This window comes from Ciconia boyciana, chromosome 3 (genome assembly GCF_034638445.1).
Source record: "Ciconia boyciana chromosome 3, ASM3463844v1, whole genome shotgun sequence".
Lineage (NCBI taxonomy): Eukaryota > Metazoa > Chordata > Aves > Ciconiiformes > Ciconiidae > Ciconia > Ciconia boyciana.
Window position 1 is genome coordinate 459,958 of NC_132936.1, and position 26,011 is coordinate 485,968.

At 76.6% G+C, this 26,011-nt stretch overlaps 4 protein-coding genes across 14 annotated transcripts; 2 read left to right on the plus strand and 2 right to left on the minus strand.

The window, feature by feature from the left end:
- Positions 1-399: 399 nt before the first annotated feature.
- CGREF1 (cell growth regulator with EF-hand domain 1) lies at positions 400-3,494 on the plus strand. 5 transcript variants are annotated; one of them, XM_072858078.1, is made up of 6 exons: positions 400-671; positions 1,551-1,833; positions 2,215-2,286; positions 2,497-2,567; positions 2,659-2,783; positions 2,865-3,494. In XM_072858078.1, the coding sequence occupies exons 1-6, from the start codon at positions 656-658 to the stop codon at positions 3,210-3,212; spliced, it is 915 nt and encodes a 304-aa protein (XP_072714179.1). In that variant the 5' UTR covers positions 400-655; the 3' UTR covers positions 3,213-3,494. The 5 variants fall into 5 exon arrangements, with proteins under 5 accessions (XP_072714179.1, XP_072714180.1, XP_072714181.1 ...); XM_072858079.1 differs by having other exon boundaries at positions 1,629-1,833; positions 2,865-3,491; XM_072858080.1 differs by having other exon boundaries at positions 1,719-1,833; positions 2,865-3,448.
- KHK (ketohexokinase) lies at positions 3,436-6,896 on the minus strand. 7 transcript variants are annotated; one of them, XM_072858084.1, is made up of 8 exons: positions 6,696-6,896; positions 6,498-6,614; positions 6,080-6,214; positions 5,316-5,388; positions 5,115-5,210; positions 4,098-4,186; positions 3,862-4,019; positions 3,436-3,674 (listed from the first exon to the last, which is right to left on the minus strand). In XM_072858084.1, the coding sequence occupies exons 1-8, from the start codon at positions 6,830-6,832 to the stop codon at positions 3,589-3,591; spliced, it is 891 nt and encodes a 296-aa protein (XP_072714185.1). In that variant the 5' UTR covers positions 6,833-6,896; the 3' UTR covers positions 3,436-3,588. The 7 variants fall into 7 exon arrangements, with proteins under 7 accessions (XP_072714185.1, XP_072714183.1, XP_072714184.1 ...); XM_072858082.1 differs by having other exon boundaries at positions 5,064-5,210; XM_072858083.1 differs by lacking the exon at positions 6,080-6,214 and adding an exon at positions 6,253-6,387 and having other exon boundaries at positions 5,064-5,210.
- Positions 6,897-8,256: 1,360 nt separating this feature from the next.
- Positions 8,257-15,269, plus strand: LOC140650138 (cGMP-dependent protein kinase 1-like). Its single transcript, XM_072858090.1, has 19 exons — positions 8,257-8,757; positions 8,837-9,003; positions 9,122-9,235; positions 9,307-9,412; positions 10,392-10,455; positions 10,641-10,718; positions 10,824-10,912; positions 11,703-11,768; positions 11,868-11,915; positions 12,500-12,544; positions 13,220-13,358; positions 13,460-13,590; positions 13,692-13,781; positions 13,875-14,016; positions 14,124-14,287; positions 14,356-14,472; positions 14,727-14,789; positions 14,853-14,928; positions 15,016-15,269. Exons 1-19 carry the CDS (start codon positions 8,348-8,350, stop codon positions 15,100-15,102), a joined length of 2,196 nt encoding a protein of 731 aa, XP_072714191.1. The 5' UTR covers positions 8,257-8,347; the 3' UTR covers positions 15,103-15,269.
- A 7-nt stretch (positions 15,270-15,276) lies between these two features.
- EMILIN1 (elastin microfibril interfacer 1) lies at positions 15,277-23,226 on the minus strand. Its single transcript, XM_072858089.1, is given in 9 exon segments — positions 15,277-15,862; positions 16,143-16,277; positions 16,673-16,690; positions 16,821-16,928; positions 17,649-18,489; positions 18,492-19,477; positions 19,575-19,783; positions 20,550-20,675; positions 23,054-23,226. Coding segments are annotated over 9 exon segments (2,928 nt in total). The 3' UTR covers positions 15,277-15,530.
- Between the last annotated feature and the right edge of the window lie 2,785 nt (positions 23,227-26,011).

A 26,011-nucleotide genomic window follows, 5' to 3' on the forward strand; every position in this document is an offset into this window, starting at 1 on the left:
GGCTGGAGCAGGGCACCCAGCACGGGCTGCAGCGGCCGCCGGGGCGAGGGGCGGGAGGTCCGGCCCGCGGCGGGGCAGCGCCGCTCCAGCGAGGCGCGGAGCCGCGGGCCGGCGGCGAGCAGCGGCCGCTGCGGCGCTGGGGGGGGGAAACCGGTCAGCGGGGCCGCTCGGCGAAGCAGGCCCGGCCCGGCCCCACCCGCGGCGCCCGAGCCCAGCAGTGGCCGAGGAGGGCGGCGGGAGCGGGGACGGCCCCGGCCCCGGCGGCCCCTCCGCACCCATCGCCGCCGCCCGGCACGGCCCCGCCCCTAACGGGTGGCCCCGCCCCCGTGGGCGGGCCACTCCCGTGACTGTGGCCCCGCCCCCGTGGGTGGGCCCCGCCCCTGCGGAACGGCCCCGCCCCGCAGCGGGCGCGCGTCGCGCCGGCGGCCATGTTGGAGGCGGGCAGGGGCGCGGGTGCCGGTTAACCCCTGCGCTGCCGGCGGGGCGCGGCCGGAGCCTCCCCGCGGCGCCGCGGGTGGGGGCTGAACCCCCCCGCGCGGGGAGGGACCCGGCGGGCGGGCGGGGCGGGTCCCGGCGGTGCCGGCGCTGGTACCGGTGGCGGTGCGAGGGGACGTGTCGGCTACGTGGCCCGGGGCGGGGCGGGCGGCGCCGAGACATGAGACCGGGGCCGGGTGAGTGGGCACCGGGGGCACCGGGCTGCGGGGGGGGTGTTGGGGGGGGGGGGGCACTGTGTGCGCCTCGGGGCGGGACGCCGTGTGCGTGTGCGTGTACATTGCGTGTGCGGGTACCGTGCGTGTGCGCAGAGGCTGCTGTGTGCGAGTGCAGCTGCACTGGGCCCCGCAGCGTGCACGGTGAGCAGCGTGTGCAGTGTGAGCAGTGTGAGCAGCGTGTGTAGTGTGAGCAGCGTGGGTAGTGTGAGCAGCGTGAGCAGTGTGAGCAGTGCGTGCAGTGTGAGCAGGGTGTAGAGTAGCGTGAGCAGCGTGAGCAGCGTGAGCAGTGCATGCAGTGTGAGCAGTGTGAGCAGCGTGTGCAGCGTGAGCAGTGTGTGCAGCATGAGCAGTGTGAGCAGTGTAAGCAGTGTGAGCAGCGTGAGCAGTGTGAGCAGCGTGGGTAGTGTGAGCAGCGTGAGCAGTGTGAGCAGTGCGTGCAGTGTGAGCAGCGTGTAGAGTAGCGTGAGCAGCGTGAGCAGCGTGAGCAGTGCATGCAGTGTGAGCAGCGTGAGCAGTGTGTGCAGCGTGAGCATTGTGTGCAGCGTGAGCAGTGTGAGCAGTGTAAGCAGTGTGAGCAGCGTGAGCAGTGTGAGCAGCGTGGGTAGTGTGAGCAGCGTGAGCAGTGTGAGCAGTGCGTGCAGTGTGAGCAGCGTGTGCAGTAGCGTGAGCAGCATGAGCAGCGCGAGCAGTGCATGCAGTGTGAGCAGCGTGAGCAGCGTGAGCAGCGTGAGCAGCGTGAGCCGCGCGTGCAGTGCCCCGCAGCGTGCCCACGCGTGCAGCGCGCTCCCCCCGTGCCTCGCCGCTGTCCCGCGGTGCCAGCGTGTCCCCGCCACGCTGCAGCCGGTGGACGCTCCCCGGAGCTCCCCGCCCCCCCGGGGCCGCCACTCCCCGAATGCCGTATTCCCACGGCCCCCCCAGCACCCCACACGCCCACCGTGGCCGGGCGTGGTCCCCCCGGACCCCCCGCCAGCCAGGGGCGCCCACCCTGCCGCTCTCGCCCGGCTGCAGCCCCAGGTCGCAGGATGAGGAACCTGCTGGTGGCCCTGCCACTGCCGCTGTCGCTGTCGCTGCTGCTGCTGCTGGGCCCGGCGGCACGGGCTGCCCCCAAGGCGGGGGGGCACAGGTATGGGGGGGCACAGGTGTGAGTGGGGTGCACGCGTATGAGGGGGATGCAGGGGTGGGGGGGGGGTACATGGGTGCGGGGGGCGCGGGTGTGGTTTGGGTGCACAGGTGCAGACGGGCACCAGGGCGGGGGGTGCACAGGTACAGACGGGGTGCGGGTGGGGTGCAGGGCCGCGGGTGGGGCGCAGGGGCCCGGGGGGTGCACGGTCAAGGGCAGGGCACAGGGGTGCACACAGGGCTGCAGGGGCCGTGGGCGGAGGGGACGCAGTGCAGGTGTGGGGCACTGCGGGGATGTCAGGCCAGGCCGGGGCGGGCAGCCCCCGCCCCCATCACTGCCCCCTCCTCCCCCAGGGGCACAGGTAACCCCCCTCCCCCCGGCCAGGCCTGAGGCCCCCACGGCCACGAGGCCGGACCCTGATCTCGACCCGCTGAGCCCGGAGCTGCCCACGCTGCCGTGAGTCCCTGCCCCTTGGGGAGCCCCACGGCACCGGGCCCTGCACCCCTGGCCCGGGGGCTGCGCACCGGGGAGTCCCCCAGTGCCGGGGGGGGGGGGGGGGGGCACCGCTGTCCGTGGGGCAGGGTGGTCCTGCGGCAGCTATAGGTGGAGCAGCCCTGGGGCTGGCTGTGGGGCAGGCGTGCCCACCCCCGGCCCCGCCGTCCCCAGGCTGCTGCGGAGCGCGGTGCGGAGCCTGGGGCCGCCGGCGCGGGACGCGGAGGCCCTGACGCGGGAGCAGGGTGAGGCTGCGCGGCGGCGGCGGCGGGGCCGGGGTCTGCCGGGGCGGGGACGCGGCCGCAGCCCCAGCCCCACGGCGGCCCTGCCCCACAGCCCTGCTCTACCTCTTCGTGCTGCACGACCACGACCGGAGCGGGCGCCTGGACGGGCTGGAGCTGCTGCAGCTGCTGGGAGCGGTGCTGGCGCGGCGGGACGGGGGGCGGCTGGACCCCGACGTGGTAGGGCCCGCGGGGGCGGCCCTCGCGCCCCACGGAGCCCCCGGGCCGGGCCCTCACCCTGTCCCCACCCTGTCCCCGCAGGTGGCCGCGCTGGTGGACCGAGCCCTGGAGCGGCAGGACCTGAGCGGGGACGGGCTGCTCGACCCCCCCGAGCTGCTGCTCTCGCCCGGCGGGGGCCGGGGACCCCCGGGGCAGCCCCTCCTGCAGCCACCCGGGGAGCCGCTGGCAGGGGCTGGGGCTGCGCCCGGGGGGGACGCGGGGGTGAGCGGCCCAGAGCAGGGCCCGGCAGAGGGGCAGGCAGCCCCCCAGGCTGCAGCCCCCCAGGCTGAAGCCCCCCAGGCTGGAGCCGTGGAGGCAGAGGAAGCCCCCGAGGCTGGAGCCCCCGAGGGGGAGGCAGCCCCAGTCTGGGGGGACCCCGGGGAGGGGTAGACAGTGGGGGGCTGCGGGCAGGGCTGTGCCAGCCCCGCAGTGGCCGTGGGGTGCGGTGCCCCAGCTGCCCCGCTCAGGGCACATGGTAGCGGGGGGGTCCCTGCGCCCCCCAGCCCGCGGCGGGGCTGGGGAGGACGGTGGGGCCGGGACTGTGCGGTCACCCCTGTAACGCGGCGGGACGGAGAAATAGAGGCGCTGCCACCGGTGCTCGCCTGGGCCGTGGTCAGTGCGGCCCCGCGGTCGCTGCGGCCCCCGGCCGGGGAGAGAGGCCGGGCACAGCGGGGGCTTTATTGACAGCAGGGTGGGGGGTGCTGGGGGCAGTGGGTGGGTGGCGTGCCCCGGGGGTGGGGGGGGCTTCTGGCGTGGGGCGCCCGGCTCAGACGATGCCGTCGAAGCCCTGGATCCCACATTTCCTGCCCGCGATCTGGCAGCCGAAGGTGAGGGCGTCCTGCAGGCTCCTCCCTGGGGAGCGGGCACCTCATCAGCCCCGGCAGCCCAAGCCGGGCTGAGCCGTGCCGTGGCCGTGCCATGGCCATGCTGGGCCAAGCCGTGCCGTGGCCGTGCCGAGCTGTGCCATGGCCACGCCACAGCTGAGCCATGCCGTGGCCGTGCCGCGGCCATGCCATGGCTGCACCGTGGCCGTGCCCACCTGCCGACAGCGCGAAGATGACGGCAGCGTTGAAGGTGTCCCCGGCCCCCAGCGTGTCCACAAGGGTCTCCGGTGGGAAGGCGTCCGAGTGCACCAGCTCCCCGCCGGGCCCCACGGCGTCGGCCCCCGCCTCAGCCCAGGCGCAGATCAGCGTGGCCCTGGGGGGGTGGTGGTGGTGGGCGCGGGGTGCGGCCATGCCCCCCCCTCTGCCCCGCACCCCTCCTGCACCCCCGTACCCCGGCTGCACGCGGCTGCGCAGCCCCCGCAGCGCCTCGGGGGCCGAGCGGTACCCGAAGTGCTGGGCCACGTCCTTGCTGATGAACACCTGCGGGAGAGCGGCTGGGACGGGGGCAGCACCCTGACGGCACCCCCAGACCGCGACCAGCCATTGCTGCACCCCAACTGCCCTGCACCCCAACTGCCCCGCACCCTGCCTGCACCCCCAGACCTCGACTGCACCCCCAGACCCCAACCAGACACTGCTGCACCCCCACTGCCCTGCAGCCTGCCTGCACCCCCAGACCCCACCTGCACCCCCAGACCCCGACTGCACCCCAGCCATGCTTTGCCTCGCCTGCACCCCAGACCCCAACCACACATTGGTGCACCCCAACTGCCCCGCGCCCCCACTGCCCCGCACCCTGCCTGCACCCCCAGACCTCGACTGCACCCCCAGACCCCAACCAGACACTGCTGCACCCCCACTGCCCTGCAGCCTGCCTGCACCCCCAGACCCCACCTGCACCCCCAGACCCCGACTGCACCCCCAGCCATGCTTTGCCTCGCCTGCACCCCCAGACCCCAACCACATATTGGTGCACCCCAACTGCCCCGCACCCCGACTGCCCTGGACCCCGCCTGCACCCCCAGACCCCGACCAGACACTGCTGCACCCCCACTGCCCCACACCCTGCCTGCACCCCCAGACCCCACCTGCAGCCCCAGACCCCGACCGCACCCCCAGCCGTGCTGCGCCCCGACTGCACCCCCAGACCCCAACCACACATTGGTGCACCCCCACTGCCCCGCACCCCGATTGCCCTGGACCCCGCCTGCGCCCCCAGACCCCGACCGCACCCTGCTGTGCCCCCGCACACACCGTGCCCCCCCCGTCTGCTCCAACCCCGCCCCTCACCCCCGGTGCCCCGCCCCGGGGTCCCCAAGTCCCGCCCCCGCGGCCCCGCCCCGGCCCCGCCCCGCACCACGTGGCCCAGGCCCATCAGCGGCAGCAGCTCCGCCCGCGGCTTCTCCACCTCCACCGAGGTCCGGACCCGCTCGGCCGGCGGCCGGGCCCGGTTGTGCCGCTCCACCCGCCGCATCATCGCCGCCTGCTCCGCCGCGTTCCGGGCCTGCGGGCGCACACGGCCCCTGGCACCGGCACCGGCACCGCCTGCCCCGGCCGCTCCCGGCCCCGGGTGTCCCCGTCCCCGTTCCACCCCCCCCGCCGGGCTCACCTCCCAGTGGATCCACTTGTACTGGGAGAGGTCGACCCGCTCGAAGTCGCGGGCCGTCACCTCGGGCAGGTTCCTGCGGGGCGGGGGTCAGGCGGGGCGGGGGGACCCCCGGCCGCAGCGCGGGGCGGCCCCGGGTGACCCCGGCCGGGGCGAAGGGCAGCGCCGGGGGCGGCACCGCCCGGGCAATCATTAACGACGCCGCGGCGGGGCCCTGGCGGGGACTCAAAGGGCAGCGCGGCGGCGGGCGGGCTGGGGCTGCCGGAGCCGGAGGGGTCGGCGAGGCCCGGCAGCCCCTTCCAGGGTCCGCCCGCGTGAGCCTCTGCCGGGCCGAGGGCCACGGCTGCCCCGCCGGCACCGGCACTGGCACCGGCACCGGCACCGGTACGGCCGAGGGAGCGCTGTCCCGGGCACCCGGCAGCCGCCGCGTGTGGCGGCGGTTTTCCCCGCAGGCACCGTGCCGGCCGTCGTGCGCGCTGGAGCGCGTGGCCACGCAGCGATGCCACCACCAATCACGGCTGCGGCACGGGGCGACTGAGCGGGGGCTGCGGGGACGATCGGCGGCGATCGTGTGTGCGGAGCTACAGGGAATCGCCCGATCTGGCAAGCGGGACCCCCCCCGGGGGCTGAGCACCGTGAGACCCCCCCGGGTGCAGGGGGTGGCCCCGGGTGCCCGGCTCGGCCGGGGCGAAGGCAGGGAGGGGTCGTGGCCCCGAGCCGGCCCGGCCGAGCGCTGCCCACCGGGTGAGTGGGGCCAGGGCCCTTACGTGTCGTAGAGCACGATGGTCCGGGAGCCGCTGGCGGCACTGACGACGCAGCAGGCACAGGGCACGTCCCCGCGGGGCTGCCAGGCCACGTGCGACACGTCCACGCCCCGGCGCTGGAAATCCGCCGCAATGAAACTTGGGGGACAGAGAGCGGGGTGAGGGTCGCCACGCACCCGTGGGCGTGCAGGATGGTGCGGGTGCCGCGGCTGGCGCTGGCGATGACGACGGAGGCGGGCAGGCGGCCGCCGGCCTGCGGCACCGCGAGGCCCACGTCCACCCCGTAGCGCCGCAGGTCGGCCAGGACGAAGCTGCCGGCGGGAGAGACGCGGAGGGGCCGGCGGGAGCGTCAGGGCGGGGCTGCCCCGCGGGACCCCGCCGCAGCCCGGGCCCCCCCCCCGCCCCCCCGCACCCCACTTACTCGGCGGCGAGCCCCGGGGCCAGCGAGCCCATGAAGGCGCAGGGGGCTCCCAGCAGCGCCAGCACCGTGCAGGAGTTGGAGGCGTTCCCGCCCCGCTGCCACCGCTGCGACACGCACCTGCGAGGCGGCGGGCCGTGGGGCGCCGGGCCGGCTCCGGGAGGGGAGCACCGGCGGAGCCGCGTCCCGGCCCGGCCGTACCTGGTGTCCGAGTCCTCGGCGGGGTAGGCCTCCACCACGCTGATGATGTCCAGGCACACCAGCCCCACGCACAGGATCCGCTTCTCCCCCGCGGGGCCGGGCTCAGGGTCCCGCCGGTCGGCCGCCCCCGCCGCCATGCTGGGCCCGCTCCGCTCCGCTCCGCTCGGCACCGGCACCGGCACCGGCGCCGCCCGCCCCGCCCCGCCCCGCCAATCAGGGCCCGCCCCCGCGCCGCGCCCCTCACGGCGCCGCCAATCAGAGCCCGCGGCCACGCCGCTCCCTGCCCGGGCGCCGCGCGGGGCGGGGCCAGGGAAGGGCGCGGCCCTGCAGACCCCGCCCTCCAAGCCGCGCCCCACCCCCCGCACCGCGCGCATGCGCACAATCGGCAGCCCCCACCCCCCCGCTCACTCTCGCCCCGCGCGGCGCGCGCTGTCGGCCCGTTACACGCGCGCTGCTCACGCGCACTTGTGCATGTTCGCACCCCCCGTGCACACCCCCTGCACACCCCCGTCCATACACCCCCGTGCACACCCCCGTGCGCACCCCCGTGCACACCCCCGTCCATACACCCCGCCTGCACACTCTCCGTGCACACCCCCGTGCGCACCCCCGTGCACACCCCCGTCCATACACCCCACCTGCACCCCCCGTGCACACCCCCGTGCTCACCCCCACTTGCACACCCCCGTGCGCACCCCTCACTTGCTCACACACCCCCCATGCACACACCCCTCCGTGCACGCTCCCCGCCTTGCACACCGCCGTGCACACCCCCCCCCCGTGCACCCACCCCACTCGCACCCCACCCCGTGACGGCGGCCGGCGCAGGGCCCACGGCCGGGGCAGCGGGTCCCGGCGTGGGGCTGGGCCGGGGGGGCCGTGGCGGGGCGGGGCGGGGGCCCGGGGGCCGTGGCCCGTCAGCCTGGGGAGCCGGGAGCCGAACCGGCACGGCTGGGACACGGGGGAGGGGGGGAGGAGGGTGCCGTGGGGCGGGGGGCGCCGTGGGGCGAGGACACGGCTGGGGTTCGGCCGGGGGCACCCGCGGGGCCGTGCCCGGTGCCACCGCAGGGTGCTGGGGGGCCCTGCCCTCCCCCCACAGCCCCCCAAGCACGGGGCGCAGGCGCGGGTGTGGGTCGGCGCGTGCTGGGCGTGGGCGCCGGCAGGCCCGTGGGCGCGTCACCGGGCGGGTTAATGTGTCACGGGGCCCGGCCGTGGCGGCGGCGCGGGTGGGAGGGGACGGCGGCAGGAGCGGGAGCGGTGGCACAGGTAAGGCGGCCGGGCATGGGACGGGGAGCGGGGCTGAGCCCCCGGGCACCGGCAGCAGCCACGGCCCAGGGTGCCCGGGCGGACGGGACGGGTCCCCGCGTCCTCGTGCCGTGGGGCTGCGCCGAGGCCCCTCCAGGCTCCCTCGTGCCGGCGGCGCAACCTTTGCACCGGGGCAGGGAGTGCCCGGGCACGGCGCCCGTGGGAGCCTGCGCCCCCCTCGCTGCGGGGCCACGGCCGGGGCAGACCCCGCCGGCGGCCGCGTGGGGCTGGGGCTCCCACCCGGGGACCCCTCCTGCCCGCACCGGGGCCCTGCCCACGCTTGCCCACGCAGCCGCTGGGGCCAAGGATTTGGGGTACGGCACCGCCAGGTCCCGGGCGCCCCGAGGATGCAGCGCCCAGCCCTGCCGCGCCGTGCCCGCCTGCGCCGTGCGGTGCCAGGCAGCGCAGAGCCAAGGCCGGCGCGGGGCTGTGCCCCCAGCCCCGGGAGCATCTCCCCCCTGTTCGCTGGGGGACGCGGGCCGGCTCTGGGGCCACGGGCTGGTGCCGTGGCAGGGTGCTGCCGTGCCCGCCTGCCCGCACCCGCAGGGCGCTGGGAGCGGTCGTGGTGCACCGGGATGGACGAGCGGCTGCGGGAGCTGCGGCTGCGGGAGGAGAGGAGCTTCCTGCGGAGCGTGGCACGGGAGGAGGCCGCGGAGCAGCCCCCCGGCCGGCGGGACAGCCGGGCACCAGCCATCGTCCCCGAGCCCCTCGCCAGCAGCGCGTCCCTCCGCGTGCCCAACGGCCCCACGTCGCGCAGGTAGCCGGCAGGGCGGGGGGGGGCCGCGGGCCGGGGTCGGGGGTCCGGCGCTGCCCTGCCTGCGTCCCCGCGCCCCCAGGGACCTCGGCCTGATCGCGGAGGCGGTGGGACGCAGCGAGTTCCTGCGTCGCCTGGGCGAGGGCTGCCCCGAGGCGCTGGCCCAGAGCTTCGCCCCCGTCTGCCACGGCCCCGGGGACACCGTGCTGGCCGAGGGCGCCGAGGGCACCGCCATGTACATCGTGGCAGGTGAGAGCGCGGTGCCGGCACGCGCGCGGCGGGGCACGTGGGTTGGGTCGCGCGCGCGCGTGCGTGCACGTGCACGCACGCGCGCGATGCCACCCGCCGCGGCCGCGTCTCTCTGCAGAGGGACGGCTGAGCGTGAGCCAGCGCGGCCGGCGGCTCCGCACGCTGGGGCCGGGGGACGTGTTTGGGGAGCTCGCCATCCTCTACCACTGCAAGCGCACGGCCACCGTGCGGGGTAAGGGCAGCCCCCCGCCCCACGGGCCCCGTGTCACCCCCCGGCCCCCCGCTGACCCCCCTCTGCCGCAGCGCTGGGCCCCGTGCGCCTCTGGGCCATCGACAGGCAGCGGTACCGTGCCATCGCCACCAGCTATGCCAAGCAGAGACGAGCCGAGATCCTGGGCTCCCTGCGGACGTGAGTGGGGCCCGGCACCCGCCCCGCGGCACCCACCGCCCCGGGGCCCCGCACCCTGACCCCCCTGGGGGGGTGCCGGCCCCTCCTGCCAGCCCTGGCTGCGGAGTCCCCTCCCAGTCCCAGCCTTGTCCTCGTCGTCATCCCCGTCCCTGTCCCGGTCCCCATCTCATCTCATCTGTATCCCCGTCCCCGTCCCCGTTCCTGGCTGGCCCCGCTCCCATTCCCGTCTCATCGCCGTTCCCATGCCCAGCCCCGTCCTGTCCCTGTCCCCAGCCCCGTGCCTCTCCGTCCCTGCCCCGTCTGCTGGGCTCCGGGCTGCAGGCAGGGCGCAGGCAGGGGCAGGCAGGGTGCAGGCAGGGGCAGGCAGGGTGCAGGCAGGGCGCAGGCAGGGGCAGGCAGGGTGCAGGCAGGGCGCAGGCAGGGTGCAGGCAGGATGCAGGCAGGGTGCAGGCAGGGGCAGGCAGGGTGCAGTCAGTGTGCAGGCAGGGTGCAGGCAGGGGCAGTCATGGTGCAGGCAGTGTGCAGGCAGGGGCAGGCAGGGTGCAGGCAGGGGGCAGGCAGGGGCAGGCAGTGTGCAGGCAGGGGCAGGCAGGGTGCAGGCAGGGGCAGGCAGGGGCAGGCAGGGTGCAGGCAGGATGCAGGCAGGGTGCAGGCAGGGTGCAGGCAGGGGCAGGCAGGGTGCAGGCAGGGGCAGGCAGGGGCAGGCAGGGTGCAGGCAGGGCGCAGGCAGGGTGCAGGCAGGATGCAGTCATGGTGCAGGCAGGGTGCAGGCAGGGGCAGGCAGGGTGCAGGCAGGGGCAGGCAGGGGCAGGCAGGGTGCAGGCAGGGTGCAGGCAGGATGCAGGCAGGGTGCAGGCAGGGGCAGGCAGGGTGCAGGCAGGGGCAGGCAGGGTGCAGGCAGGATGCAGGCAGGGTGCAGGCAGGGGCAGGCAGGGTGCAGGCAGGCCGCGGGAGCCCAGCCGGCCGCTCTCGCCCGCAGGGTGCCCTGGCTGCGGGGCCTCTCCGACAGCCGCCTCTCCAAGCTGCTGGACGCCATGGAGGAGGTGGGTGGGTGCCCCCGAAGGGACCCCCCCGCGCGGGGCCCCGGGACACGCCCTGTGGGGCCGCAGCCCACGGGGGGGCCGGGGGGGGGCACAGCACAGGGGCTGGGGGTACTGGGATGTGCTGGGATGGGGGGGTCTGGCACCGGCTGGGGGGTGACCCCCCGCACCCCCACCCCTCCCCGCAGTGCACCTTCGCGCCCGGCCACGTCATTATCCACGAAGGGGACGAGGGCGAAAACTTCTACATCATCCTGAAGGGAGAGGTGGGTGCCGCGCCGCGCGCCCCACCGGGGACCCCCGATGGCGAGGGGCAGGGCCCTGCGCCCTGTGCCCCCCCCCGTCCCCGCTCAGCCCCTCCGGTGCTGCAGGTGCGGGTGAGCCGGCGCGTGGACGGGCAGGAGAAGCGGCTCCGCGTCCTGGGTGCAGGCGAGCACTTCGGGGAGCTCTCCCTGCTGCAGTGGGTGCCAGGGCTGCCCCCCCCCCGCACACCCGCGGTGCCAGCCCGGCCTTGCTGCCTGGCTCCAGTGTCGCTGGGCAGCGACACCCCCCGCGGTGACACCCCCTGCACTGACACCCCCCCCGCAGTGACACCCCCCTGCAGTGACACCCCCGCACTAACACCCCTGCAGTGACACCCCCTGCACTGACACCCCCCGCAGTGACACCCCCTGCAGTGACACCCCCTGCAGTGACACCCCCGCAGTGACACCCCCGCACTAACACCCCTTGCAGTGACACCCCTGCAGTGACACCCCTGCACTGACACCCCTGCAGTAACACCCCCCTGCAGTGACACCCCCGCACTAACACCCCCTTGCAGTGACACCCCCGCACTAACACCCCCGCAGTGACACCCCCTGCACTGACACCCCCTGCAGTAACACCCCCGCAGTGACACCCCCTGCACTGACACCCCTGCAGTAACACCCCCTGCAGTGACACCCCCGCACTAACACCCCCGCAGTGACACCCCTGCACTGACACCCCCCGCAGTGACACCCCCTGCAGTGACACCCCCGCACTAACACCCCCCGCAGTGACACCCCCTGCAGTGACGCCCCCCTCAGTGACACCCCCACTGCCTGCAGCGTCCCCAGGGCGTCCCTGGGGCTTCCCTGGTGCACCTGGGGGACAACGCGCCAGCTCACCCGCACCAGTGCCCCGTGCACACCCGGCTCTTGCACACCCCCGCACACCCCCGCACACTCCCGCACCCCCCCCCGCCCGTGACCCCCGCCTCTGCACAGGAACACCCCCCGGACGGCGTCGTGCCAGGCCCAGGGACATGTCACCTGCATCACCGTGGCCAAGGAGTGGGTGTCCCCACGCCCCCCTCCCCACCCCCCCAGCCTGTCCCTGCGGGGGGGCACGGCTGGGACCCCCACCCCACTGAGCCCTCCTCTGCCCCACAGAGACTTCCTGGAGATCAGCCCCTTCTGCCCCCAGCAGCCCTCGGAGCCGTGAGTGTCCCCAGCCCCTGCAGCCTCAGGGACCCCCCCGACCCCTTGGGGGACCCCAGGGCAGCGCTCGGCTCCACAGGGAGCCCCTGGCCCCACGGAGACCCCCAGCCTGGGGGGCCCTGCTGCGGCCGGGCAGCTCGAGTCCTGCTGGGGGGGCGGCAGGGGATGGGGGCGGTGGGGTGGGGGGGACGGGGGTGGCCATGGCCTAGGGGGTCGGGGTTGAGGGGACCCGGGGCGATGGTGCGGGGTGGTCTCGGCAGGAAGCCGGGGGCCAGTGCCGATGGGGGCTGTGGCACGGCCCCACGCGGGCCCTGGTGCCGTCCCGCTCCCCCCAAGCCCCACGGCACGGGGCACGGCTGCTGTGGCGTGGCCCCACACGAGGTGTCCCCCCGTTGGGTCCCCGCCCCCGGTGTCCCACTCCGTCCTGGCCCCACACATGGGTGGGGGTCCCCGCTGCCCCCCGCACCCTGTGCTTGTCTCTGGGGGGCCGTGGGGCTCTGGGGCCGTGGGGAGGGGAGGGTGGGGAGGGGACAGAGAGGGTGCTGGCCCCCCTGCACCCACACCTACGGCTCCTGCGACCCCAGAAACGCGGCTGAGACAGAGGCACCGGGGCCGGAGGGTCCTGGGGGGTGAGTGAGGGATAGGGATGGGGTGGGGTGGGGTGGGGTGGGATGGGATGGGATGGGGTGGGATGGGGTGGGGTGGGGTGGGGTGGGGTGGGATGGGATGGGGTGGGGTGGGGTGGGGTGGGGTGGGGTGGGGTGGGGTGGGGTGGGGTGGGGTGGGATGGGATGGGATGGGATGGGGTGGGGTGGGGTGGGATGGGATGGGGATGGGATGGGGTGGGGATGGGGTAGGGTGGGGTGGGGATGGGGTGGGATGGGATGGGATGGGATGGGGTGGGGATGGGGTGGGATGGGATGGGATGGGATGGGATGGGATGGGATGGGGCCACCCTGCCCTCGGACCGGGCTCCCTCGCCTCAGGGCATGGACATGGGTGGGCAGCAGAGGGGGGGCAGACAGCACCAAGTCAGAGAAGGCCCAGCCCTCTACTGGGGGTCCCCGGGGTATGGCTGAGTGACACAAGGTCCCTGGGGTCGCTCTGGGGACTGCAGCGTCCCCACAGCCCAGCCTGATGGCACCGGGGTCCCCAGGGTCCAGCCTGGTGCTGGGGGGTCGCCAGGGTCTGACCCAGCGCTGCCCCTGGGGAGCAGCGGGGGATCCTGGGCCCCAACAGGGCTGGGGGTCGACCACCCCATGGCGCTGGGGCGGGTGCTGCAGGGCCGTTGTTCACACCCGCAGGGGCTGGGGGTCCCCGAGTCTGCGGCAGCCCCCAGCACCGGTGCGGCTGGAGGACCTGGTGGCCGTGCGCTACGAGGAGGGGCAGCAGCAGGGCCAGCGCGTCGTCCTGGGCACCGGCGGCTTCGGCAGGGTCGAGCTGGTGAGAGACGGACCCTGTGCCCGCCCCGGCTCCTGGCGCCCGGCCCCGTCCTGCCATGGCCAGCGGTGCCCGTCCCGGTGCCCACGGCCGCCCACGCCCAGGTGCGGTGCCGGGAGCGGCTCTTCGCGCTGAAGCGGATCCGCAAGGACTGGGTGGTGCGGACGCAGCAGCAGGAACACGTGCGCACCGAGCGGCGGGTGCTGGCGGGCAGCCGCAGCCCCTTCGTCGTGGGGTGAGACCGGGGGCTGCGGGCATCGGGGGGGACAGTGCAGGGCTCGGGGCAGCGTGGCTGCTGGCCGTGCCGAGGTCCTGCTGACCACTCTCTGCCGGCAGGTTTTTCGGCACCTTCCGGGATGGGCAGTACGTCTACCTGCTGCTGGAGTTCTGCCAGGGCGGCGAGCTGTGGACCAAGCTGCGTGAGATGTGCGGAGCCGGGGCGAGCGCGGGGCCAGGGTGGCCGTGCCGTGCCGTGCCATGCTGCGCTGCACCGTGCAACCGCCGGTCCCTGCCGTGCAGGCGCTGCTTCGAGGAGCCACTGGCCGTGTTCTGCTGTGCCTGCGTGGTGGAGGGCCTCGAGTACCTGCACGGCCGTGGCATCATCTACCGCGACCTGAAGCCCGAGAACCTCATGCTGGACCAGCGTGGCTACGTCAAGCTGGTACCGGGGCGGGCGTCCCGGCAGTGCCAGCACTGCCGCAGCGGTGCCCAGGGAGGGGGCAGCAGGGGCCGGGGGGCTGCGCTGGCTGACAGCACCGGTGCCCACAGGTCGACTTTGGCTTTGCCAAGGAGCTGGGGCGTGGGGAGAAGACCTACTCCTTCTGTGGGACTCCCGAGTACCTGGCACCCGAGATGCTGCGCCAGGAGGGCCACGACTTTGCCGTCGACTTCTGGATGCTGGGTGTCCTCGCCTTTGAGATGCTGGTGGGCAGGTGAGCGCGTGTCCCCAGAGCTGGCCGAGCCCCCCCGCGGCGAGGGCCCACCTGCCCGTGTCCCGCAGGCCCCCCTTCCACAGCGCTGACCCCCAGCAGCTCTACAGCCGCATCCTGGATGGCGTCGTCTCCTTCCCCGCCTTCCTCAGCGAGGCCGCCTGCTCCCTCATCAGCAAGCTCTGCAGGTGCTCGGGGCACCCAGCGCGGGGTCCTGCAAGGGCGAGGGGGGCACGGGGGGTGCTGGGTGCAGTGGGGTGCCCCAGGCAGGGCCGAGGCGCCTTGGGAGTCATTTGGGTGCTCTGGGTGCGTCTCTGCACCCCAGTGTGCGGGCGGAGGGGGGCTGGTCCCTGGGTACATCATTGCACCCCACTGTGCAGGGGGGTGCCCCGGGTGCATGGGGGCGCCCCCCTCAGCCCCTGCCTGTGCCATCCCCTCGCAGGCGCCGTCCGGGGCAGCGCCTGGGCAACACGGCCAGCGGCATCCACGGCATCAAGAAGCACAGGTGAGGGGGGCGGGTGGGGGCCCTGCGGCCCCCCCCCAGCCCCTCCTGAACACCCCCCCCCAGGTGGTTCGGGGCCCTGAAGTGGAGGAAGCTCTCGCTGCAGCAGCTGGAAGCACCCACCCTGCAGCTCATCAAGGAGGTGAGGTGGGGGCTCGGGGGCTCATGTAGGCGCTGCCGGGGGGGGCAGGAGGGGCCAGCTCTGACCCCCTCCCCCTCCCCCCCCCAGGGACCCCCCTACGTCAACTTCAAGCGTTTCTCGGTCGACTGGATGCCAGCGGAGGACGAGTTCTCGGGCTGGGACGAGGATTTCTGATGGCAGCGGGACCCCCAGGCGCACGACGGGACCCCCGGGCCGGGCCAGCTGTGCCCCCTCCCCACCGCACCCCTGGGCCGGGGCGACGCCGGGGGCTGTCCGGGGCGGGGGTTCCTCCCAGGGCAATAAATTGCGGGGCCGCAGCCGGGCGCAGGAAGGAGCCGGAGCCACGGGTACAAAACCCGGTGCCGCATCTTTATTTCGTGGGGGGGCAGTGGGGGGCCGGGGGCGGCGGGGCGGCGTGGGGGGCTGGGGCGGGTGATGTGGGGCGGGGGCGTGTGGTGGCAGGGGAATGAGGGGTGGGGGGTGCTGATAAATAACGGGGCAGGTGGGGGGGGTCCCGCCAGGGTGTGGGGACCCCCCGGCCCGGCTGTGCCCCCGGCTGGCCGGCAGCCCCGTGCCGGGGGGTGTCTGGGGGTCCAGCAGCTCTAGGGCTCCTCGGCGTCGTAAAGCAGGGCCCCGCTGAAGACGGTGAGGGGCTCGTCGGGCGCGTGGGCCAGGCGCCCCGAGACCAGGTCCACGCAGAGCGTCTCGCCGGCCGCCAGCGGCAGCAGGAGGCTGAAGACGCCGAGTGCCCCGGGGCTGGGCTGCAAGGCCGCCACCGGCTCCTTCTCCAGCCCCTCGGGCTGGAAACCGGCCGAGTCCAGGCGGGCGATGCCCTGGTTGGAGCGCGACAGCACGGCCTCCAGCTTCTCCCCCTTGTGCCCCGTCAGCACCGCGCTCACCAGGTACCGGCCGCTCACCGGTGCCGTGAAGGTGCCTGCGGCGGTGGGCGGTGGGCATCAGCGCACCAGTGCCGGCGGCCGCCCTGTCCCCAGGGCCCCCGGGATGGGCTCTGCACCCCCAGGACAGGCACGGCACCCCCTGAGGACCCCCCATCCATGGCCTTCTGTGCGCCCCAGGAACACGCTTCCCCCATGGCCACGCAGCCCCATCCGCCCCACAGCCCCATCCCGCCCCGGAGTCCCATCCACCCTACAGCCCCATCCCACCCCACAGCCCGCCTGCCCCACGTGTGGCCGCGCTGCGCGGGCGCTCACCCGTCTCGGGGTCGTAGGCACCGCCGTCGTTGAGCAGGACCTGGTCGAAGGGGACGGTGCCCGGCTCCGTGCGCTGGGTGCTCAGGGCGGCCGAGAAGGCGATGTGGGGCACGGAGCCCGGCTCCCCCACATCGCCTGGGCATCGCGTCAGGACGGGGCACCCCGGCCCAGCACCCCCTGCCCCCACGGCACCCCCAGCCCAGCAGCCACAGCCCCCGACACCCCCCCCCCCCCATACCTGCCCCTTCGCCGTGTCCGTGCCCCCCTCCTTGACCACGTCCCCCACCGTGCCCCCAGCCCCTCTGCCCCCGGCCATGCCCGTCACCCCAGGCTGCCCTGCCCAGTGCCCTGTGCCCCCCCAGGCCCCCACCCCTGCTCCCCTCGCCCCAGCCCACGCAACCCCCAGCTGCCATTGCAGCCCCACCCCAGGCCCTCACCCCAAGCCCCCTCATCCCTCAAGCTTCAGATGCCCAGGCCGCCACCCCAAACTCCCCCCAAGCCCCCAGCTCCCCCCAAGCCCCCAGCCCTACCTCTCTCTCCTGGCAGCCCTAGGAGGGAAGAGGAGGAGGGGGGCTGCAGGGCCGGCATGGGGCAGGACCCCCAGGGCGCAGGGTCCAGCCACGCCAGCGCTGCCCCACTGCAGGGGATGGGGCACGGGTGGGGGGGGCTGCTCCTTACCGGGGGGGCCCATGGGGCCTTGTTCTCCATCCTTGCCGGGGGGCCCAGAGGGGCCAGGGGGGCCCATCTCACCCATGGGGCCGGCAGGTCCAGGGGGCCCGGGAGGGCCTGTATGGAGGATGGGGTTAGAGCCGCCCCAGCCCTACACCCCTTCCCCTCACCCCACAGCCCCACGCCTTGCGTCCGCACCTCCCCACAACTTGTGCCCCCTGTCCCCATGGCTTGTGTCCCCATGACTTGCGTCCCCACGTCCCCACAGCCCCCCATCCCCACGGCTTGAGCCACCACATCCCCATGGCTTGTGTCGCCATGTCCCTGTGGCTTGGGTCCCCATGCACCGCAGCCCCACAGCCTCTCGTGGTCCTGCGTCCCCACACCCCGACGCCCGCCCCCCCCCCCCAGCCACGTCCCCACGTGTGTGTCCCCCGCTTTGCTCCCTGGCGTCCCCACGTCCCCGGTCCCCACGCGCCGCAGCCCCACAGCCTCTCGTGGTCCTGCGTCCCCACACCCCGACGCCCCCCCGCCCCCCACGTGTGTGTGTCCCCGCTTGCTCCCCGGCGTCCCCACGTCCCCGCGGCTCGGGTCGCCGCGTCCCCACGCGCCGCAGCCCCGCAGCCTCTCGTGGTCCTGCGTCCCCACACCCCGACGCCCCCACGTGTGTGTCCCCCCGCTTTGCTCCCCGGCGTCCCCGCGGCTCGGGTCCCCACCCGCCGCAGCCCCACACGGCCGGCAGCCTCTGGTGGCCCCGTCCCCCCCCCCCAGGCTTTGCTCCCCGGCCACCCCACGCCCCCTTCCCCACAGCCCCGCGTCCCCGCGTCCCCCGCGCACCGGTGAGGTCCCTCTGGGCGAGGCCGAGCAGCTCCCCGCGCAGGTGCTGCAGGCTGGCGTTGAGGGCGCCGAGCCGGCGCGGGAGCTGGGCCTGCAGCGCCTTCTCCAGCAGCGCGGCCTGGGTGCGGGCCGTGCCGTTCAGCTCCCGCACCGCGTCCCACAGCCCCGCCACGTGCCGGCCCAGCCCCGCGCGGACGCCCCGCAGCCCGCCCGCCACGGCCTCCAGCTGCTCGCAGACGCCCTCCAGCTTGGCCAGCCGCGGCTCCAGGCCGGCCGGGCAGCCCCCGGCCCGCGCCAGCTCCCGCACCAGCCCCTCCAGCCGCTCCTCGCTCTCCGCCTGCCGCGCCGCCGCCGCCGCCGCCGCCCCGTCCAGCTCGGCCACGATGCGGTCGGTGACGGCGCCCAGCTGCCGCTGCCGGGCGTCCCCCTGCTCCAGCGCGTCCTGCAGCCCCTGCACCGTGGCGTTCAGCCCGCCGAGGGAGAGCAGCGCGGCCGCCAGCTCGCCCCGCAGCGCCCGCAGCTCGGAGGGCGAGGCGCCGCCGAAGACGCCGAACCCGTCCAGCGGCGGCTCCGGCTCCGGCTCCGGCTCCGGCGGCGGCTCCGGCGGCTCCTCCGGCCCGGCGGGGCCGGGCCGCGGCGGGCGGCAGGCGGCGGTGCAGGCGCCCACCTCGGCCCGCAGCCGCTCCAGCTCCCGGGGCGGCAGCGGGGCGCAGGCCGGGGGGCAGGGGCCGCCGCTCGGCCCCCCCAGCTCGGCCTCCAGCCGCTCCGTCCGGTTGCGGAGCCGCGCCAGCTCCTCCGCCGGGGCCCCCGCCTCCAGCCGCCCCAGCCGCCCCGCCAGCCGCCCCAGCGCCTCCCCTGCGCCCCCAGCAGCTCCCGCAGCTCCCCCTCCGCCCGCAGCCCCCGCAGGGCCCCGGCCAGCCCGTCCCCGCCAGCCCCCAGGGCCCGCAGCTGCCCCTCGGCGTCCTGAAGCCGCTGCTCCAGCCGCCGGAGGACGGGGCCCAGCTGCCCGTCCCGCCCGCCCGCCGGCGGCTCCGGCGGCGCCGGGCAGGGCCGGCCGCAGCGGGCCAGCAGCCCCTCCAGCTCGGCCAGGCGGGCGCCGAGCTGCGCCCCGCTCGCCGCCAGCCCCTCCACGGCCCGGCTCAGGTTGCCCAGGCGGCCCGGCGGCCCGCTCTGCCGCGCCTCCGGCTCGGGGGGCCACGGCCCGGCCCGCGAGGCGTTCAGCCGCCCCTCCAGCTCCGCCAGCCGCCGGGCCAGCACCGGCCCCTGTCCGCCGGGCCCCGCTGCCGCCGCGGGCAGCCCCTCCAGCCGCCGCTCCAGCTCGGCCAGGCGCCGGTGCAGGTCGTCCGGCGGGGCGGCGGGGGCCAGCCGGCCGCTCAGGCTGCTGACGTGCCGCTGCACCGTCTCCACCGCCTCCCGGTTGCGCTGGTCCACCGAGCCCACCAGCTTCTCCAGCGCCCGCATGCGCTCCCGGTCCTCCGCCGCCTGCCGCCGCAGCCCCTCGGTACCGGCCGCGCAGGCGGCGCAGGTCTCCTGCAGCCGCTGCTCCAGCTCCCGCAGCGCCGGGGCCGCCCCCGGCGCCTCCCGGCCGCCCTCCTGGCCGCGCAGGCGGCTCTCCAGCCGCTCCAGCCGCCGCTGGACGTGGCTCAGCGCCTCCCGCACCCCGGCCGGGGCGGCCGCGTCGGCCGGTTGCTCGCCCTCGGGGCCGCCCTCCGCCGCCCGGCCCGGCGGCTCCGCCGGCGGCTCCTGCCCGGCCCTCAGCGCCTCCACCTGCTCGCTCAGCCGCCGCACCTGCTCCTCCAGCCGCCGCACCTTCTCCGCGTCCCCGCCGCCTGCCGCCGCACCGCACCGCACCGCACCGTCAGGGCCGGGGCCGCGCCGGGCCGCCCACCGGCGCGTCCCGTCCCCCGCCCCGCCCGTCCCCGCTACCTTCGCCGCCCAGGCCGCTGAGCGGGTTGCCGAAGCCGGAGAGCGTGGGGCGGCCGGGCCGGGGCCGGGGGCGGCCGGTGGGCTGGGGGGGTGCGGGCGCCGGCCCCTCGGTGCAGTCCTCGCCCGAGTAGCCCTGGCAGCAGCGCCAGGCCAGCTCCGACACCGTCCTCTGGGACACCTTGTAGCGGGGCCGCAGGAAGCTGCGGTACCTGCGGGCAGAGGAGACCCGGCACCTGCCGCAGCGGGGAGAGCGGGGGACGGGGGCCCCCGGCTGGGCAGCGCGGGGCAGACGGGGGTGCTGGGGGTCCCGGGCGCGGGGCGCAGGGCTGGTGGTGGGGCAGCAGGGGTGGGGGGAGAGCCCTGCCGGCACGCAGCTCCCAGCCCCCCGCCTGCAAACGGCCCCCTGCCCGCACCGAGCCCCCTGCCCGCACCGAGCCCCCCGCTCCTGCCGGCACTCCGCTGCCCACCGGGTCCCCGCTCTCGGGTCGCACCGAGCGCTGCCAGCCCCGTGTGTGCGGAGGCGTCGGGCAGCGGCTCGGGGCTGCGTAGCGGGAGCAAAACCAAACACAGGCCGCGGTCTGGCCCCGGCGGCACGGACGGGCCCCCGCCTGCAGCCAGCTTCTTGCTCAACCGCCGGCGGCCGGGTGGGCTGCCCCTGCCCAGCCCCGCCACCCCGCCGCCAGCATCACCCCACGCCGCCGAGCCGCCGGCCTGGAGACCTGCCCTGGGCGCGGAGTGTGCCGGGGGTCCTGGCGCGCGCCTCGCGGGGGCTGCCGGCAGTCGGGGGCCGGTCACCCACCCAGCACCGCTCGAGGCCCCTCGGCTCTTGCAAAAAAGTAAACACGACCCCGGGGTGGATAAACACGAGCGGTGGCGGCGACGGCAGCAGGAGCGGGACGGCAGGGCCGCGGCCAGACCCAGCTCTGCTCCGAGCCCCCCCGGCCTCCGGAGCCCCCCAGCCCCGTCCCCACTCACGCCAGGACGCGGGGGCACTGGAGCTGCCCCCAGCCGCAGGGCTGGTAATCCGGCTTCACAAAGCTCTCGACGCCGTCCTCCACCACGCAGCTCACGCTGCGCGTCACCACATAGGCACACCAGTTCCTGCGGGAAGGGGTCAGGGCGCAAACCGTCACGCACCGGGCATCGTCCCGGCATGCACCGGGCATTGCCCTGGCACGCACCCAGGTACCCCCCCGGCACTCATCCAGCATCCCCCCCCCTCAGGCATCCCCCGGCACACACCGGGCCCCCCTGGCATGCCCCCGCACTCGCCCTGCCGGCCCCACCGGTAGCAGCCGTCACGGCCCAGTGCTGTGGGGTTAATGGGCCGGATCCTGCCCCATGCCAGAGCCCTTTCATCCCTGCTCTGCCCGGCAGCCAGTAGCACCAGGGCCCTTTGCTGAGCCCCGGCAGGGGCTGGTGGCACCGCAGGAGCGGCCGCAGCCCCCGGCCACGGGGCAGCCCCTGGGGAGCCCCGTGGGGATGGAGGGTCTACCTGTGGGGTTCGGGGTGGCCAGGCAGGCTTTGGGGTGCCAGGCACCCCTTCACACCGTGCTGCGGGGCCCGCGCTGCCCGTGCCGGGGACGGGTGCCCCACGTCCTGCCCCATCGCTGCCCCGCGTGTCCCTGGTCCCCTCTGCACTGGTGGGGCAGGGGCGGCCGGGGCAGCCGCACACAGGGGAGGCTCAGCCGCCCCACGGCCGTTGTGTCCCCCCAACCAGGAGTCTGCAAGTGGAGGTCACCCCCCCCCCCCCGAACCAGAGCGGACGGTGGGGACAGGGCGACGGCGTCTCTGCGCGGGCACTGCTCCCCCCACCCCAGCCGCATCGGGGATGGACCCCAGCCCCGCGGCGCGGGACCCCAGCCCAGCCCCACAGGCTGCAGGGACCCCGGCGCAGCCTTATATGGTCCGAGCCGAGCGCCCAGAGCCCAGCCCCGTACCCAGCGCCCCCGCCCCACGCGCGGCAGCCCCACGGGGAGCGGCCCCGGGGCCCCGCGGCGGGAGCTGGGCCGCGCTGTGGCGGGGGCCCGCGGAGCCGCGGCCGGTTCCCGTCAGCCCGGCTGGTTCCCCTCAGGCCCCGGCTGGATTCCAGCTCCTCCCCAGGGGCCGCCGGGAATTCCTGCGCCGACCAACGGCCCCCCCTCGCCTCCCTCCTTCCCTTCCCTTCCCGTCCCTTTCCCTTTCCCTTTCCCTTTCCCTTTCCCTTTCCCTTTCCCTTTCCCTTTCCCTTTCCCTTCCTCAGCCCCACACTCGTGGAGCCCTGGGACCCCCCAGGCTGCTCTGGGGTCCCTGCGCCCAGGACCGGGGATGCCCCCATCTCAGGGACGGGATGGGAGGGGATGGGGATGGGGATGGGATGGGGATGGGATGGCAGGGCATGGGACGAGAGCCCTCCTGAAAGGGCAGGGCATGGGGACGGCCGCCCGTGCCCCCCCGAGCACAGCGAGGGGCTGCTGCGCCCCCCAAGCCATGGGGAGGCCCCGCTGTGCCCCCAAAGCCGTAGGTAAATGCCCAGCCACGTCCGTGCCCCGCCACGGCGCTGCGGGGCTGGGCTGGGGCCTGGCGGTGCCTGACCCACGTCCCCCCTTCCCAGGCGGCCCCCACGCCTTGCAGCCAGGTCCCGCCACCCTACCCTGGGCTGCCGGGGCTGCCATGGGGCTGCCGTGGGGCCGGCAGTGGGGCAGGGGCAGGGACGGGGCAGGCGGCGGCTGCGGCCGTGCCGGTGCAGCTCCACCCCACGCGGCCACGCTGCCGCGGCGCTGATGTGGCCGCGGTGAGAGCGTGACCCCCAGCCCAGCGTGGGGCTGCCCCCGGCCCCGCGCCCCCCCAGCCTCCCCGCCCCGCAGGAGCAAGCTGCCCCACGGCAGCCCCGCGGCAGCCCCGCGGCTCCACGCCGCCCGGCCCCGGCCCCGGCCCCCGGCCCGGCACGGGCGGGGACGGGGACAGGGACAGGGACGGGGACAGGGACGGGGTGGGTCCGGGCCCCTCGCCCCCTCCCCGTCCCCGGCAGCGCTGACCCCGCACCGGGGCGCACGGCGCGGCCGCGCGGCCGCCGAGGCCGGGACCGGCCCCGGGATCCACGGCCCCCGGCGCCGCGGCACACGCGTGGCTGCCGGCCCCGCCGGCCCCGAGCCCGGCGCACGCCCCCGCCCCGGCGGGGAGCCGGAGCTCGCCGGACGCCCCCTCCCCCGCGCTCGGGGCCGGCGCGCCGGGACCCCCCCGGTGCCCGCCCCCCGTGCGCCCCCCGGGCGCCCGTGCGCCGGGGCCGGCGGGCGCGGAGGGCGGGGGGCAGCCCCCCGCCAGCCCGGGGGAGAGCCCCCGGCCCCGCCGCCCCTCGCGGGACGTGGCGGGTGCCCGGCCGGTCCCCGCGGCTCCGAGGCGGGCGGCTGCGCCCCGCTCCCCCCCGCCGCTGCCGGGCAGCGGGGCCGGCGGGGCCGCCCGCCCGCCCGCCCGCCCGTCCCGGCGGTCCCGGCTCCTACCTGTGCCGGCTGGCGGCGCGGGCAGCGCCGGGGGCCGTGGCGGGGCCCTGCGGGGCCGCGGCCTGGACGGCGCCGAGCGGGGCGGCCCCCCCGGTGTAGAGGCTGTACCTGGGGGGGAAGTTGGCGGCCAGGGCCTGGGCGGCCAGGAGGCACGGCCAGAGCCAGGGGGCCATGCCGGGCGGGCGGCGGGGCGGGCTCGGCCCGGCTCGGCAGCGCACGGCGCGTCCCGTCGCGGCTCCGTCCCTGCCGGCTCTGCCGGGCTCGGCTCGGCGGGGCTCGGCTCTGCCCTCCCCCTCGGCCGCGCCTCGGCCGGCCCCTCGCCGCCAGAGCCGCCCCGCCGCCCGCCGACGGGGTCCCCGGGGCCCCCCGCTTCCTGCCCGCCGCGGCCCCCTCCCCGGCCCGCGCAGCCCCCGGCGCGCCCCGGCCTCCGCCGGGCACCGCGGCCCCCGCCGGCCCCCGCCCCGCCGCCCGCACATCTGCTTCTCGTTAGGCCGGGACGCCAGCGAGGACGGGAAGGAGGGACGGGGAAGCCAGAGAGGCCGGGCAGGGGGCCAGGGCTGCAGGCGGCCGGGGCTACCGCGACGGGTCCCCCCGTCCCGTGCCTCGCACGGCCGCGGCCTCGCGCGGCACCCCGCTCCTCACACGGCCACGGCTTTGCGCGGCACCCCGCTCCTTACACGGCCACGGCTTCATGCGGCACCCCGCTCCTGCAACGGCCATGGCTTCGCGCGGCACCCCGCTCCTCGCACGGCCACGGCTTCGCGCGGCACCCCGCTCCTGGCATGGCCATGACCCAGCACAGCTTCCCCGCTCCTTGCACAGCCGCGGCCTCGCGCAGCACCCCGCTCCTGGCATGGCCACGGCTTCATGCGGCACCCCGCTCCTGGCATGGCCATGACCCAGCACGGCTTCCCCGCTCCTTGCACGGCTGCGGCCTCGCGCGGCACCCCGCTCCTGGCATGGCCACGGCTTTGCGCGGCACCCCACTCTTCGCGCGGCACCTCGTTCCTGGCATGGCCACAACCCAGCACGGCTTCCCCGCTCCTTGCACGGCCACGGCTTCACGCGGCACCCCGCTCCTCGCGCGGCACCTCATTCCTGGCACGGCCACGACCCAGCACGGCTTCCCCGCTCCTTGCACAGCCACGGCCTCGTGCGGCACCCCGCTCCTCACACGGCCACGGCTTCATGCGGCACCCCACTCCTGGCATGGCCACAGCTTCGCACGGCACCCCGCTCCTCGCGCGGCACCCCGCTCCTTGCACGGCTGCAGCCTCGTGCGGCACCCTGCTCCTCGCACGGCACCTCTTCCCTGGCACGGCCGCGAGCCGGCACGGCTTCCCCACGTCTTGCACGGCCGCAGCCTCCCACTCCTCACCCGCCCGTGGTCCCTCGCGCAGCAGCGCTGGCCCCTGCGGGTCCCGTCCCCTGCACGGCCGGGGCCTGCGCTCGCCACTCCCCAGCTCGGGGCTCCCTGGGCCCGGCTGGGGCTGCCGCGGTCCCCTGGGCCCTGGTGCTGCCGGTGAGGTGGCCCCTGGCACCAGGCGCAGCCGGGGATGCCGGGGCAGGTCCCTGCCCACAGCCTGGCCTGGCCCCGCCGTCACCGCCCGGGGCTTCCTGCAGCCTGGCACACGGTAGCCACACGCCTGGCACGTGGCATCCGACACTGCCACGTCCCCGTGCGCCCGCGGCACCATGTCCCTGTGCCAGAGTGCCACGTCCCCATGGCAGTGCTGGCGCCCTGTGACGGGCACAGCCCCACACCCCCAGCCCCACAGCCCCAGCCCCACCCTGACGCCGCCGGAACCGCGCTGGGGACGGCAGGGTCACTGGGGGCGCAGGAGCGGGGACCCAGCAGGGAGCCGGCGGTGGCAGCGCGGCCACCCCGGCCCCGCGGTGGGACGATGGCCGCCCTGGCCCTGGGCCTGCAGTGACACCATGGCTTCCCCAGCCCGTGCAGTGATGTAACGGCCTCCCGGTGACATCACACCTTGGCCCCAGCCCCAGGATGACGTCACAGCCCTTGGCACAGCGGCGCGGGAACCCGCCGCTATCTGGGGCTCAGCGAATGTGGGTTAAGCACAAACAGCTGCCGGCAGCTGGGGGGGAGGGGGCGGAGGGGGCCGGGGGATGGGGACACGGGGGGCCGGGGCTGTGCTTGGCCGCGCGCCCAGGCGTGGCTGTCCCAGGGGAAGGGTGGCACCCCCGCCTGCGCTCTCGTGGGGGCCACGGGGGGCCGTGGGGGTCGGGGGGGGCCGTGGGGCAGGCGCTGCTCAGCCCGGGGCAGGGCTGGGCCCGTGCCCAGTGCTGGGAAGGGGTCCGGGGGTCCGGGGGTCCGGCTGTGCTGTGCCCCGGGGGACCCCAGCCAGAGCCAGGGAGGGGACAGCGGGGCCGGGGCCTCGTCCCCCAGGGGCCCGGCTCTGTCCCCAGCGCGGCCGAGGGCGCAGGGCACGGGGACTCGGGGCGGGGGGGGGGCGGGACCCCCAGCCAGGACCGGCGGGGACCCTGGGGGGGCTGTCCTGTCCCGAACCCAGCACAGCCCAGTACAGCCCAGTACATCCCAGTACATCCCAGCACACCCCAGTACGTCCCGCACACCCCAGTACGTCCCAGTACATCCCAGCACACCCCAGTACATCCCAGTACAGCCCAGCACACCCCAGCACACCCCAGTACATCCCAGTACAGCCCAGTACAGCCCAGCACACCCCGCACCCCGTCCCAGCAGCGGTAACGGGCCCCGCCCCCGCCCCGCGCCCGGCCCTTGTATGGAGACGGCGGCGGTGGCGGCGGGCGGGGGCGGGCGGGGGCTCCGGGGCTCCCTGGGGCGGGGGGACCGGGGGGTCCCGCCCCGCCCCGCCCCGCCCCGCCCGCGCGCCGGGGTGGGGCCGTTCCGGGGCGGCAGCCGGAGCCGCGGGGGGGCGGGGGGGGGCGGTTCCCGGGGCGGGCAGGGCCCCG

Bases quoted from the DNA above. Each gene is read 5' to 3' on its own strand.
- CGREF1 (XM_072858077.1), top strand. From the start codon at position 1,403: ATGCAGTGTGAGCAGCGTGAGCAGCGTGAGCAGCGTGAGCAGCGTGAG. The intron at 1,834-2,214 runs GTATGGGGGGGC...CCCCCCGGCCAG, and splicing joins CCCAAGGCGGGGGGGCACAG to GCCTGAGGCCCCCACGGCCA. The intron at 2,784-2,864 runs GTAGGGCCCGCG...CTGTCCCCGCAG, and splicing joins GGCGGCTGGACCCCGACGTG to GTGGCCGCGCTGGTGGACCG.
- KHK (XM_072858082.1), bottom strand. From the start codon at position 6,832: ATGGCGGCGGGGGCGGCCGACCGGCGGGACCCTGAGCCCGGCCCCGCG. The intron at 6,615-6,695 runs GTACGGCCGGGC...GCCGCCTCGCAG, and splicing joins GCCGAGGACTCGGACACCAG to GTGCGTGTCGCAGCGGTGGC. The intron at 3,675-3,861 runs GTGGGCACGGCC...CCCGCTCCCCAG, and splicing joins CATCTTCGCGCTGTCGGCAG to GGAGGAGCCTGCAGGACGCC.
- LOC140650138 (XM_072858090.1), top strand. From the start codon at position 8,348: ATGCAGCGCCCAGCCCTGCCGCGCCGTGCCCGCCTGCGCCGTGCGGTG. The intron at 10,719-10,823 runs GTGGGTGCCGCG...CCGGTGCTGCAG, and splicing joins ACATCATCCTGAAGGGAGAG to GTGCGGGTGAGCCGGCGCGT. The intron at 14,473-14,726 runs GTGCTCGGGGCA...ATCCCCTCGCAG, and splicing joins CTCATCAGCAAGCTCTGCAG to GCGCCGTCCGGGGCAGCGCC.